At 38.3% G+C, this 13,458-nt stretch overlaps 2 protein-coding genes across 2 annotated transcripts in view; both read right to left on the bottom strand.

Annotated features, from left to right (window-relative positions):
- Positions 1–511, bottom strand: part of RIMBP2 (RIMS binding protein 2) — a 109,724-nt gene extending 109,213 nt beyond the window's left edge. Inside the window, exon 1 of the mRNA XM_009997630.1 lies at positions 421–511. The gene's annotated coding sequence lies outside the window, so the exon portion shown is untranslated. The remainder of the gene's footprint in view (positions 1–420) is intronic.
- LOC104388770 (peripheral-type benzodiazepine receptor-associated protein 1) overlaps positions 1–12,300 on the bottom strand; it is a 70,565-nt gene extending 58,265 nt beyond the window's left edge. Inside the window, exons 1-6 of the mRNA XM_009997688.1 lie at positions 12,235–12,300; positions 11,521–11,634; positions 7,229–7,339; positions 5,852–6,004; positions 4,008–4,232; positions 3,179–3,313 (exon numbers count right to left, since the gene is read on the bottom strand). Coding sequence (XP_009995990.1) covers positions 3,179–3,313; positions 4,008–4,232; positions 5,852–6,004; positions 7,229–7,339; positions 11,521–11,634; positions 12,235–12,300 — 804 coding nt within the window. The remainder of the gene's footprint in view (positions 1–3,178; positions 3,314–4,007; positions 4,233–5,851; positions 6,005–7,228; positions 7,340–11,520; positions 11,635–12,234) is intronic.
- Positions 12,301–13,458: the final 1,158 nt, after the last annotated feature.

Consider the following 13,458-nt stretch of genomic DNA (forward strand, 5'->3'; position numbering starts at 1 on the left):
TCCCTACAGACACTAATACAGAAAAGAAACATGGCACCATCAAACCTGTCAATATTTATTTTACTGGAACCTTAAAAGGGACTGGAAAATGACATCAGATTAAACATCAATTGGAGAGGGGATGGAATAATCTAGCAAGACTTTAATCCCTTTACCTAGTGCTCCTGCACGATACTAACACATTTTACTGTTCTAAGCAGCACCTAGAATAAAAGATCCAGTGAAGGGCATTATCAAATTGCAGCAGAATAATAAAGTTTGTCTGTCTCTGATAAGAGTTGCTGCTGCATTACTGCTAACTAAAAAGAGGATTCTCTCCCCCACACACACCTACAAATCTTCAGCCCTCCCACCTTCATTTGTCCCGTAAAGCATTTAACAGAAATAGCTATTTTTAGAAAGGATGAAATCTCAGCATACCTTCAAATCAAGTGCTTCCGATGTGCAGCAAGATCATTGCCGAGAGAGAGCTGCAGTCTACTGTGTCAAATTACAGCCTTGGAGAGAAAGGCGGCAGCGTCGGCAGCAGCAGCATTGGTGTGTTTGCACTGCTAGCATTCAGGCTAGAAATGATTCATTAGTTGTCTGCAGGGAGGCAGGATGAAAAAGAGAGAGCAAGCATCATCGGCCATGCAGCAGCTGCCAGAGCCTATGAAACAGCAGTGCTCGCACACACATACGCACACAAAGATGGCTTTCCCTATTTGCCAGTTTCTCTTTCACATAGTATTAACCCCGACGCAGCAGCAGGCAGCACGGACAGGAGCCGACGAGCAGCAAGTGGGATCGCAGCAAGGGTGTGTTTCACTGAGGGGGGGCGGGGGGAAGCCGGGTGTTGGGAGATTTTATTTTACCTCCAAGTAATGCTGTCACAGGATCTTCTCAGTAGGTCATCTGTGGCCTACTGGCACGAACCAATGAACTGTAAATGTGAGCTGCATTTTTTTTTTTTTTTTCACTTCCAAGCCTGCCCAATGGAAGGCTTAGAAACTAAAATGCAGAAGGGTATTAAGACAGATTACCTGGAGCATCCTAACCATTCTGTCTTTCCTCTTCTCAAGAAAACTCTGTATAATACACTCACACAAAACTTCTAAGTGTGCAATGACCATCTATTTACCCAGCAAACAGAGGGAGACACTGTAAGGGGATACAGGAAAGATCTTAAATAATTTTATAGAAAAATTTTATAGCTTTAACCTCTCCCACCCCTCCCAGCAGAAATTATGACTCAGATTCTGACCACTTTGAGAGTCCATTCACTGTAACATAACTGAATTCTCAAGGCTGACTGAGCTTAAATTATCAAGAAAACATATAGATTTTGAGGTGCAACTTCTCTATTTTCCTTTCAGTATTATACAGTGGAAGGAAATATTGCACTCTCAAGGCACTATTGTATTGAAGTCTGTTAAAGTATCTGAATACATCTCTCAATTTAATAATCTCCCCTTTATCTCAAAAATTAAGTGTTCATGCAACTGAAAGAGGCAATATTAATTTACAGATCCTTATAAAATATCAGTCTTCCCCCCATTTTACTTATAGGCATAATGAGGAAGAAAGTGATGATTTTCTGGAAAGTCTGGCATTAGTAAAAGCAGCCAGATTTCCCCCGAAGTCCAATAATTCGTCATAAAGTTGAAATGCATGCAGACAAGCCTCACCCCCAATAACTGTTTGCACCATATGCTTCACTGGGAGGTATTAAGAGCCACGGAAGAAGGGCTTGTCAGATGATCTCTTTCTTACAGTTTGTCTTACCTGGATTTCCAGTCTGTGATATATTTGAAACTGGTTTTCTAAACAGAAAGTCCAGCATCTAAAAACCTGGTATATACATCCACTCGTTTGTGTATATCTCAGCCCCAGATGACCTTGACTGAGATTACTCAAGACTGTAGTGGGAACAACTCTGGTATCTTCTGAGAGAAAAGCTGTCCGTACTCAGATCATATGTTCCTTCCCAGACTAGATTATGACTTTGATCATAAGACAAGTGCACTTTTACTTTTATAACCAGTTTTTGTAATTTTTAAATATTTTTTTTTTAAATATGAGTTTGGCAAGCTATTTTTTTTTTTCCTCAGCTGAACTACGTGCGCCTTCAAATCCAAACATTCCTTCTGACGATGACTGTGTCTTACCATACTGTGCTTCAGCAATAAATACATATTTGCAGCATATGACACACAGAGATACAAGAAGATTCCAGGTGACACACGTTAGAAATCTACCTTGTCGAGGCTGGAGACTAGATGAACATACCTGTTGCTTTATATGCATTTGTACAAACAAAAAAGGTACTTTACTAAGCCAACTTGATACTTGAAAATAAGTCAGATCACCGTGAAATTATTTAAAATGCATATTTGTAAATGGATGTGGGGGTATGTTTATGTATAAAATATGTAAATTATAATAAACTTTCTGGAAATCTTGTTTTAAAAATATGGAAAATTATAGTAATACTTTGTCACTCTGAAAATAAAATAGCAACTAATTTTTAAACTATAAGCACAGATCCACTGCTGTGAAGATTTTAAAACATTTTTTTTTTTATCTCAAGTAAACATTTAGAAATTTGAGTCACCAAAAATCAGCATAATCAACCTGTTATGCCATCGCAGATGAGAACTCACATTTGAGTGGAACTGTAAGATGTTAGGACATTGTTAACATAAACAGTTGATTATTAATTTGGGAGTTGACATGGCCAAATATCAGCATCAAGTATATACTTTCATAGCAATTCTTGCCTGTTAGGGCTGGGTGCAGTAATGCTGATGATGGGCTGCTGGTAACTCGGAGTGCATATGTAATAGTGTTGCTGAGAGAGGAAATTAACTGTTCTGTGTGCTAGACCAAGAAATCCCCCCAGAGTAACAATCCCAGTATAACAATCCTACTTTCTGATAAACAGTTTTCTTTAGAAAAAGAGATAGATATCTTTCTGTACATGTTAGGGCTCTATGAAATGTCCTTTTAACTATGGAACCTCTCACCGGCTGTAATGAATTTCATGTTCTTTCTGTTCTTTCTGAAGTACATGAAACAATTATTTAATATACCTCCTAAAAGATGAATTTTCTTCTTAGTACCCTTAGTATTTCAATAAAAAAGCCAAAACTCCACTTTGGACACTGAGGTGGACTGAAAGAATAATAAAGGATCTTACCTTGCTAGCTGCCAAGACACACACAGGGCCTCCTCTGGAGATAAAGGACAGCTGTCTCTGAAGCCACAACAACTCTCTCTGGGACTGTTTCAGTAACTGTTCTGTGTCTCCTGGCTTCTGCCCCATCAGCCCTTCCTGCATGACAGGAAAGTTTCGATTTCTGTTTTCTCAAATACATGGAGACATTAGCATATGATATGTCGTAGCCAAATTTCTAACTAAACTAGAACATCGGCTATAGCAATTTATCTATATTTATGCATGCAACTTCTTATGCTTAACTTAATATCCGCTGCCATATAAAAAGCGAGTGACTCTTCATAGCATCAGCAGCACATGCTACACTTTGAGCACCCTAAATAGTTCAAGGTTAGTAAACTTCCTCTGGCTGTAATCAAGCCAGGTTAGGTTGAGGTGGAAAACAACATGGGCAACTCCATGCCTTTGGAAACTGGAAGAAGTAACAACGAGCTCAGAAATGCTGCTGATAGGGCACAAAACTTGTAGAAAACAATACTGAGAAGAGTCTGATGCTATAACTAAAACTATAGGAATGCCACTAAGTAATGCAAAGTACAAAATCATATCCGTAGTGAAAGTCTTAACTTGTAGCTAAAACAGAAGTATTGTGAATTCAGACCAAAAATCTCTTCTAGACATGTAATTTGCAAAATATTTAATACCAGTAAGTTATCTGCTTAGGCAAAACTTGGGAAAAAAAACACAATATTTTTTTTCTACTTGATTTTAACACCTCTATGAACTACTTTCAATGTAACTGTTGACCAGCACACTTAGACATTAAGAACAAAACTAGATTTTTACATACCCTCAGGCACCCAAGCTGATTTTTGAGTTCTTCGCACTCCACTTGCAGCAGTTGGATCTCCAAATCTTTTCTACTTTTGGATTTTTTGTTGCTATTTTGCAAATGCTGGGCCTTAACATTGACAAAGTGCTTTTTCTGCTTTAGAGGAAGTGTTCTGGTAATTGTCTGTGTGATGACAGCAGTGTTACTGGATGACAATGTCAACGAAGTTGAAGGGCTGACATCCTGATAAAGAGACAATATATTTTTCATGTTGTTTTTGCTAAAGCTTTGTCTGAGGGAAACAGTATAATTCAAATTCTTTCAAAAGACATACCATAAGTGCATTGTTTGAAAATTTGATTCTTCAGATCTTTTATTCAAACAGTAAGTGAACAAGAGACAATCTCACTTGATCAATCAACAGTAAGGAGATAGGGATAACAAAAAGAAATGGAAACCAGACAGCTTCTCTTAAATATATTATTTTGATTCATTCAGTAGGTGCCAGTGAACCATGATTAACCTGACTAGATAGATATTGGTGTGTTTACCACTTGATGGCAACATAGTGCTGCTGCTCAACAACTACCTTCATGACCTTCACCCTGCATTGTATCACACAGCTAATTAAGAAATTATCCTCATTGCTGAAAACACACCACTCTTGGAAGCTGTGCTCCAGTTACATCTGAGGTGCTGTATCCCGAAAGATATGTTTGATCATACCGCAAACTCTTCACTGGAAATCAGCTGTCATAGAGTCAAATTTACGTATAAAGAAACTGAAAGTCCCTTCTTCAAGATCAGGCAGTTCACAGCTCTTTATGTCCCAAGCCTTCTTGCTCTCCACCCAGTGATTAAGTTACTTCTTGACCTGTCCCAATGGGCTCTCTTGTGCAGCAAGTTAGTACGCCACTTCAGCAGCAGTATGAGAACCTAGCCCAGTGACACAGGTTCATTCAGCAAGTTAATGCTCAGCATCTTGTAAGAAAATTAGTTTTGATTAGGAGGATCTATCTGTACTGCTAAAACAATCAGATATTAGGTGCTTCAGTGTAAGAGCCTCACAGTCTTCCAGACACTCACAGAAGCTCTGCTGCTGGATACACAGCCATTTTGCTAAAACAAAATGCATTCCTAGAAGTCAATGTAATTGTAACAGAAATTCCCCTTCATTGATCTATTTCTTTTAGCTTTTTTTAACCAAAAGAGTCCAGATACCTTTATATATGGAAAATGCACAAAAAAAATATTCTGTGCAGGAAATTAAGCTGTTTGCTACCCCCATCAGCTATCCAGATCCCATTTCTTCTAAGATTTAGCCACCCTTCTCAAAATCCATTATCACTGAACAAGTTACTAATTTCTCAACACAGTCTTCTTTAACAAAGAAATAATATTTTTTGTCATATTCAGCTAATAATTTTAATATGGTTGAGAGCTGACATTATAATTTAAGATTGTGTAGGATTTTAGTTACAGCAGCTGAACATTCTTTTGGTCATCACTTCGCTTAAATTTTGTTCTTGTATTTCACACCTAATTTTAGAGAGAAAACCTAAATTCTCAGTTCATTATTTTGTGATGTGCAAACCCCAAAGTCTATAATGGAAGCGTTCTTATTTTCCTTGTGAAAATTTTGCCTGTTTTTCTCTTTCGTTGTTGTTTTTTTTTTCCCTCTGTTTGGGCTGCGCTCAGTGTCGTTTTTCTCACGTGTACCTTTTGATGAAGGCCCAGATGCTGATCTCCGGTGAAAAAACAAAATGAAGCCTTCAATTGATCTGAACTGCCCTTTCACAGTGCTCCCAGGGCTGTTTCTCACATTTTTTACCTCAGTCTGTGCAGGTTTTGCCCTTTCTTACACCTGCTTCCCCCGAGGCACCCGAGGGGCTCAGCTGCGCCTGTGGGGCGGCGGGAACCAGCTGGAACTGCCTCCTCACAGAGGCGCCTGAGCCCCCTCGGCTGCCTGAGCCCAGGCATGGATATTCAGTACACGCATTTAAAACACAGTTAATCTGTAAATCAGAGGAGAACCTCAGCTGAAGAGGCCAGCGTTCTTCATCTCCTACATCGAGTAAATCCCAACAAGCAGCCTTGCAGTGTGAGGGAGGCAGCAAATGACCTAACGAGATACAGCTGTGTCAGCTGCATCAACGTCAACAGGCATTTCCTTTTCAAAGCCAAAAAGGCTCAAACTTTTGAATAATGAAAACTTTACTGCCCCAAACTGGAATACTGGTAGATTCTCACAAATAAATCCTGACACTGACTTCAAAAGAGTAAGTCAGGTATTAGTCTCCAGCAAATGCGGTTTCCATGCTCTGAAACAATTAATTTTGTCATGAATGAAAAGAGCGAGAAAAACGGAATCAAACTGTGATGTTACATCTGCTAAATCTGCACATGAATATTTAATAGGCAAGTTTCTTCTATTAACCATTAAACTGTTGAGTAAATGATACAGTTAAAAGTCTGAGAGTTGCCAAACACTTCAGTGTTTATTGATTTTTTAAAAATAATTTTTATTATGTTCACATATCTTGAAGGAAGAAGCATTGAAAGCTCTGGAGATTGAACCCATTAGTGGATAGAAGAGATGAATCAGAGTAAACATCAGATAAAGTTCCCTATCCCTAAAGCACCCCGGTGTCATTGGAAAGACAGTTTTTCTGTAGATAAACAGGGTGGTCTGTCTCAATCACAAGGGCATCCTCAGGTTACCCTCACCACTTTTTCTATGCCTATCTCAGACACGTTTCTTTTTGGGAAGGTGTTGATCCGTCTTTCACAAGCTTCATGTGCAAATAAATATGCGGGAATCATGACAAAAGGAATTTGACATTAGCCTGTAATGCTTTTATTGTGAGATTACTTCAAATGGAACAATATTTTAAATTGGGTATTTTACAATGAAAGCAATAAGTAACAGTAATTAGAAGAGTAAAAAAAACCAACAACAAACCAAACAAACAACAAATCATAGTGGTGTAGTTCTGTAACTGATTCACATTCATAGCAAAACTCCTAAAACTGCAAAGTAATTTGTGCTGGACCATAAAAACAAAGTATACGTATCAGGGAAGCAAAACATGAAATAAATCTCAGTGTGTCAGGTGCCAGGGAGGGTGCAGACATCTCCCCCAACATATCGTCACTTCTGATTTGATCCAGTGCCATGACAGCTGTTTCAGCACTTGAGAGTAAAGCCACTGGAAGATTTTAGGGCATTTAACACTCACCTTGCTCTTCTTAACAGTTATTGAGCTACTTTTCTGTTTGCCTCTGCCCTCAGATGTGATGTGTGGAGGCTTTTCAGATGTTTGTTTTTCTTTCTTGTTGCCCTTTTTGGACTGTGGAACAAATTCATCAATAGATCATTAAAGTATACTACAACACATCTAAAATGTTTCAGTGATTCTGTTCGTCTTAAATCAATTTGTTTTTTCATGGTAAAGCACAAGTTTCAAAGTACAGAAATGAAGCCCAAGAGGGCTAATGGAACAAATTAGAGGTGGAATTCAGTCAGCAGCAGAGGACTAAACATCTCTGTGGCAGAGCCCAGTTATAAGCCCCATGTCTGTGCAGTGTTAGCATGGTGTGAAGTGTGCTAATGCTACAGGATGGGAGACTAGAGTACTACTACATTCCAAATAATAAGTAATATTATTATGAACAATTTGTTCCATGCACAGCATTTTGTCTCTTTGTCTGTCTCAGGAAGAATCTCATATTGGGTTTGTGTGGACAATGAGAAAAACAGCAGGGATACAAGCAGCATGTAGTTAAACGATAAATGGCACTTCTTCATCAGATTACTCAGTCAAAAGAGGGCACTTTCTGCTACATCCCTGGAATTAAGTGGGATAAAGAAGCACACAAACAGGGACCTTTGTTCCTTCTGCTGTTATCCAATACAGAATGACAGGGTATAGAATAAACATGCAGTATTATTTTAAGTGTGCTACTGATTTTAGCATTAATTCCTTCTTTAAATTTCAGGGTGCTGCTGAAATCACATCAACTTTATAGTATGCTACGTTCAGAGTACTACAGTTTTGTCTCCCAGAAATTACAAGCCTAAATAAACAATATAAAGCAGCTAGAAAATTTTCCTCATAATGTATTGATTGCTCAGTTCAAGGTGGTTTGGTACTCTTTCTTTTAGGAAAGTGGATCCCTCTTTCCTCTGTACATGGATGTTTATGGGAAATTTCATAATGGTTTCCTGTTGCCTCTTACTCTGTGTGCTGTCTATAGGCACCAGCAATGCAGCTGGTTTTTTAACTTTACATAATATTTATTCTTGAATAACTAAGACTGCTCCCAGAAGATAAACAAAGTGACTGTTTCTCCAAACACCACTACCCTTATTTTCATCCTTTCTCTGCTGACAGTGAGTCAGGCTGCTCTATTTGGCTAGCACGACTTGGCATTTTGTACCATTTGAGGTGTGGATTTCATACTTGAGAAGAGTTAATCCTTGCAATACCAAGCAAGAAGCTGTATATGGAAAAGGAATTTTAGTCTATTCTTTTCTCTAATCAGCCCTCAACATTATGCAATTACCCACCAGCAAAAGATGGTAGGAGGAAAAAGCAACAAAACAAACCAAACAGAAAGAAAAAGTGAATTGGCTCTAATAAAGCAGAAAGCTGCTTGGAGTTGAAAAGAAACCTCTTATGTAGCCATTCTGCAGTCACTGTCTGTGAATCAAAGGTGGTCATTAGAACTGTTCGTACTACAAACACCAGCCATCTGGCACTATTTTAGTTGTGATGATTTCTGCTGTATGCCAGGATGACTGGGAGGAACCCAGAAGTATTTTCTAAAAAATTAAAACAATGTCCCCTCCCCCAAGTTCTCTGAATTTTTCCTGTTTTCATCTGATGTTCTGCTGGAGGGAGCCCACCACATCTAAAGACAACAGCAAAACTGGAGGGGTAGCAAATATACACAACAAATGCAAACACACTGGTGATGAAAGAGCACAGGGAAACTTACTACATGTGAAATAATATTTTTAATGTGAATTAGATTTTTTTTTTTAATGTCATTGCTGAATCCTGAATAAGATCATTATATAATGGAAATGCTAATGCTAACAGGACCAATCTTCACAGCCGCAGTGGCTGGCACTGAAACCACCTCTAGGCAAAACAAAAGTGAAGGACTGCGTCCAGGGAACTTCTATTTCCTGGGCTTGCTCACAACTCACACCTTCTTCCTTTTCTGTTACTCTCACTGCCCAAGAGTAAGGGAAGAAATGGGAAAACCATTTTCCCTTCCAAGTTCTCATGTCCAAACCCATGAGAAGTCTGTGAGACCTCACAGCCTCCTCCTAAAACTGTCAGCTTGCTCTCAAACTGCAAGAAAATAATTTTAATAAAAACACTACATATTATTTTTATTTTCCTTTCTTTAAATAACCATTATTTTATAGCAATTCAGCTCAGGTTTTATTTGTCTTCTGTATGTTCCTATACTGTGTTGTGGCACTATGCATATCAGTATGTAAGCACAGAACTTAGATTCTAAGGTAAGTTCTAAGGTTGTAACAGCTAGTAAGGAAACAGTTCCCTTTAATTACATAAAATATATTTTAATGCAATTAAAATAATTTCAGATTTACTTTCCTCATACTAAACTACAAGAAAGTCAATGAGGGCACTTATTTATATCTGTGTAGGATAAAAATGCTCAGTGGAAAACCAAAAAAAGCATCCTGGCCTACCAGTCTGTGAGTCATTCTGCGTAGCTCAGACTTGCCTACAGCTTAGTAACCAACCAGCTGAGAGGAGAAAAATGTAGAGAGCAAATATATAACCTAAAACCACCTCTTGCATAAGGATATGTGAATGCAGTTGGATTACAGGGCAACACAGAGATTTTGGTTTTGTCTTCTTCAAATTCACTTGAGGTTTACAGTAACATGCTATTTCTAGGGACTGAAAAACAATATATCAGCTGTAATTAAAAACGCATTTCAACACTTGCTGATTTTTATCATCCTGTGACTTTCTCTCTTTTCTTTCTAAGACTGATTTGTTCCATGGTTTTATTTGCCTCACATTGGAAGGAAAAATCAGACCCAAAGATACACTAGGGGAAACTGCATAAATGGGAACTCTGACAAAAGCCTTATAAATAGCTTCAAAGTCAAGTGAGCACAAGTGTGCCCAGCTGTCATGCTTTGGGTCTGGGCAGAACATCAGAGCCTTTCCCCCAGCTTGTCACGGCAGACAGAGTGGGTGACTCCCTCCATGGTGGATCAAGTCTTCAGGCACAGGGCAAGGTTACTGTAACCTAAAATTAGCCTCCTAATTTAATGCACAGGCTGTCAACTATCCAAATTCATTTCAGAACTCTCCCACTTCATTTTAGAAATGACAATCACACAGTATTTTGCTGAGCACTTTGAAAGCCTTTTGCAGAAACTTGCTATAGTTCTTATAATGGTTCTGAAGCTAATTTTAGGTGAACTTTTTTTAAATCTTACCATCAGTAACTACTGAGGAACTGTAAATATGTGGTGAGAAATAGCTGTATATTGTAGGAGTAGACTAAATGTACTCTTCTACACATGCAAATTAATTTATTTAAAAATAAATATATCACTTGGTAGGCAACTTAGGAAGCAAAGACTTTTTTATGCTGTGAACATGAAAAAGATCTACAATTATTTTAACAATGTATGTCTAAAAATGTAGGCGTCAGGGACAGTGGCAACAGTTCACTGCAAATGGTGATATCATACATGGGTAACATAACTGAAGATAGACCAGGAAACCCTTTTGTATAAACCATTATTATGATGCCTTGTGGCAAACCAAGGACACTACAGGGTTTAGACATTACTTAGGCTGGGTTTAGAGATATTAAACTACAATTCTTAATGTGAATGATTTGTTGCGAGCAGAAAAGTATTTCAACAGAACTGGAACATATAGGGGCAGATTGAAAGAGTAACCATGGCCTTCTAGGACTGTGAGCTTGTTTTTGAACAACTGGATCTACAACTCACTTCAGACTTACCAGGGCACCAAAACTTACCTGCTACCAAAAGTTTCACAAGCTCTTCTTTGACAGAACTGCCATAATGATTACAGCCCCATACTATAACCAAAATATCCCAACTTCGTAGCCAAAGGACCTTATAGCTCACAAAGAAGCTGTATCCTGATTGTGCATGAACTGCTTAAGGAAACATCTCCACTTGACTCTCTAAGGTGTTTACCAATATATTTTTTTTAGGATTTTTCTTTTTTTAATTCATAGTTTTGCATACTAGATGCATTATATAAGTATTTTTATTAATAGGTCTTCACCTAGTTCCTCTATGTCTATTAATAGCAAGATTTAAATAATATGCTTAAACAAATGCTTATAACCTCAGTCCTCTAAAACAAACAAACAACAAAGAACCGAACCAAACAAAACCCAATCAAACCAAACCAAACAAACCCCAAACAAAATAAACAAACAAAAAACCCGACAAATTCTGGCATGCCCTGGGTTGGAAATTGTTACTCACCACTTTGTCTTCCTCTTTCGTGAAGGGCTTATCCACTTTTGAAAATGATTGATTTGCCTTGGGGGAATCCAGTACAGGACATCCATGATCCAGAATATGACTGAGAGCTTTCTTCTGTAATAGAAGGAAATGTGGCTTGAGAGCATTTAAGCTCTCTAGAGAGAAGCCTAAATTGGCTCACAGGACTTCTGACTTTATTAAGTCAGCCAGCACCATTTCACTAGTCACAGCTTCAAGATAATAGACATTATTAGGATATTTCTTATTTCCTTCCTATATGCCTTCATTTCCTCCTTCCCTTCCAAAACATTCTTGCATCTTTAATTCAAGCTTTGGAGATGTTGGGGGGGTATTCTGACATGCCTGTGAAGGAAACTGCCTTTCCCTTTCTCCTCCTAGGGTCTTTCAAAAGACTAGCAAGATATTTAGTCACAGGAGAAATAAGCACCACTCACAGTCAACCTTTTCCTTTAAGGAGTTTTATCGCTGGTGAGCAGCCAAAATCCTTTCAAATGTTGGAAGCCAGTACTTTCAGTCAGGCAGCCTCCAAGATGTTTGGTTGGTACTGAGACAGTAAGTCAAACTCCTTAAAAGCAGCAGCACTCTGCCTTCCCTTTTGGAGAGCAAGTACCTTCCTGTCAGCACCCAGAGGTTCTCCACCCAATGAGAGTAATGAAGTGGTTTATATATGCAGTAATAATAGATTGTTCTTACTTTGGTATTTATGACAACTGAGTCTAATGTCCATACAATGAGGCAATGTGTGCCAGCTAAAGGCATAGTCACAGATAAAGTGAAACTTACAGTTTCAATATTATTTTAGAAAGGAAGTGATTTTCCTTCCATCCAGAATTGGGACACAGGTAAATAACATTTCCTTAGCCCAGCCATCCATAAGATTCATAATAGGTGAAATAAAAAAAACCAACAGACTGCACATCAACACTGAGGAACGTATTCTGGGGTCTTCTTTAATCTCATTTAAAAATTAGAGGTAAATTTCTACCAAAAACATACACTTGGTATTTCAGTTTCAGAATGGGACAAAGGTTGCAGTTTTTATCCTCAAAAGGAGATAGTGCTTCCCACCTACCTTTCTGCTTTGTTCTCAACTGCAGGCACAGTGGCCCATTTTTTGATGAAAATGCCTAGAACAGATTTCAGGAGAAATCTTTCTACAGTCAGAGCATCACATTTCTCCTCAACTAAGAAAAAGCTCAAGAATGAAGAGCACAATATGCAGCTCCCAATCAATTGAGACACATTTATATGCTGAGAAGCTCCTATCTGGCTTCCGCTGCAGTGAATTCATGGGCTTCTTAGTTTCAACAGTGTTTTGCAAAAGACTATCTAAAAATAAATCAAAAAGCAATTGAAAGGAAAGTGTATCTGCAAGCTACATGCAAAACATACAAAACCCATTGAGTTTTGAAATTCATTGTGGTGTTATTGTGAAAACATATCCAAAATTGAAACTGAAAGTGCATGGGAAAATTGAAAGTTGAAAAAGAAGAAACAAGATCTCTTTCCTGGGGAAAAAAAATAATAAAAATGGCTAGACATTCCAGCAATTCAGTACAGAATCAAATTATTCAGTTGCAAAAGAAAAATCACTTCCCTTATCTAAAATAATGGACCAGACACTAAGCCACTCAGCCATGCATCTCTGGTTATGACCCTTATACTTAAGTAGCTGCCAAAACATTAAGATAGGTTATTTTTGCAACATTTGTACAGAGGAATTCAAGCTCAGCTTCCTGCCTCTGCTGAAGACAGAAAGCAATCAGAAGCCTGACTGCTCCTACTGAGAACCACAGAGAGCTCTCTACCTAATGTATTCTGGGTTGTCCAGCTGGGACTGAAAAGCTGGTGTCTACAGGATACAAATTAAAAGATTCACAGTGAAGATGCAAGTTCACTAAGGCCTGCATTGTTTGT

Source organism: Chaetura pelagica, unplaced genomic scaffold, assembly GCF_000747805.2.
Source record: "Chaetura pelagica isolate M959 unplaced genomic scaffold, ChaPel_1.0 scaffold45, whole genome shotgun sequence".
NCBI lineage: Eukaryota > Metazoa > Chordata > Aves > Apodiformes > Apodidae > Chaetura > Chaetura pelagica.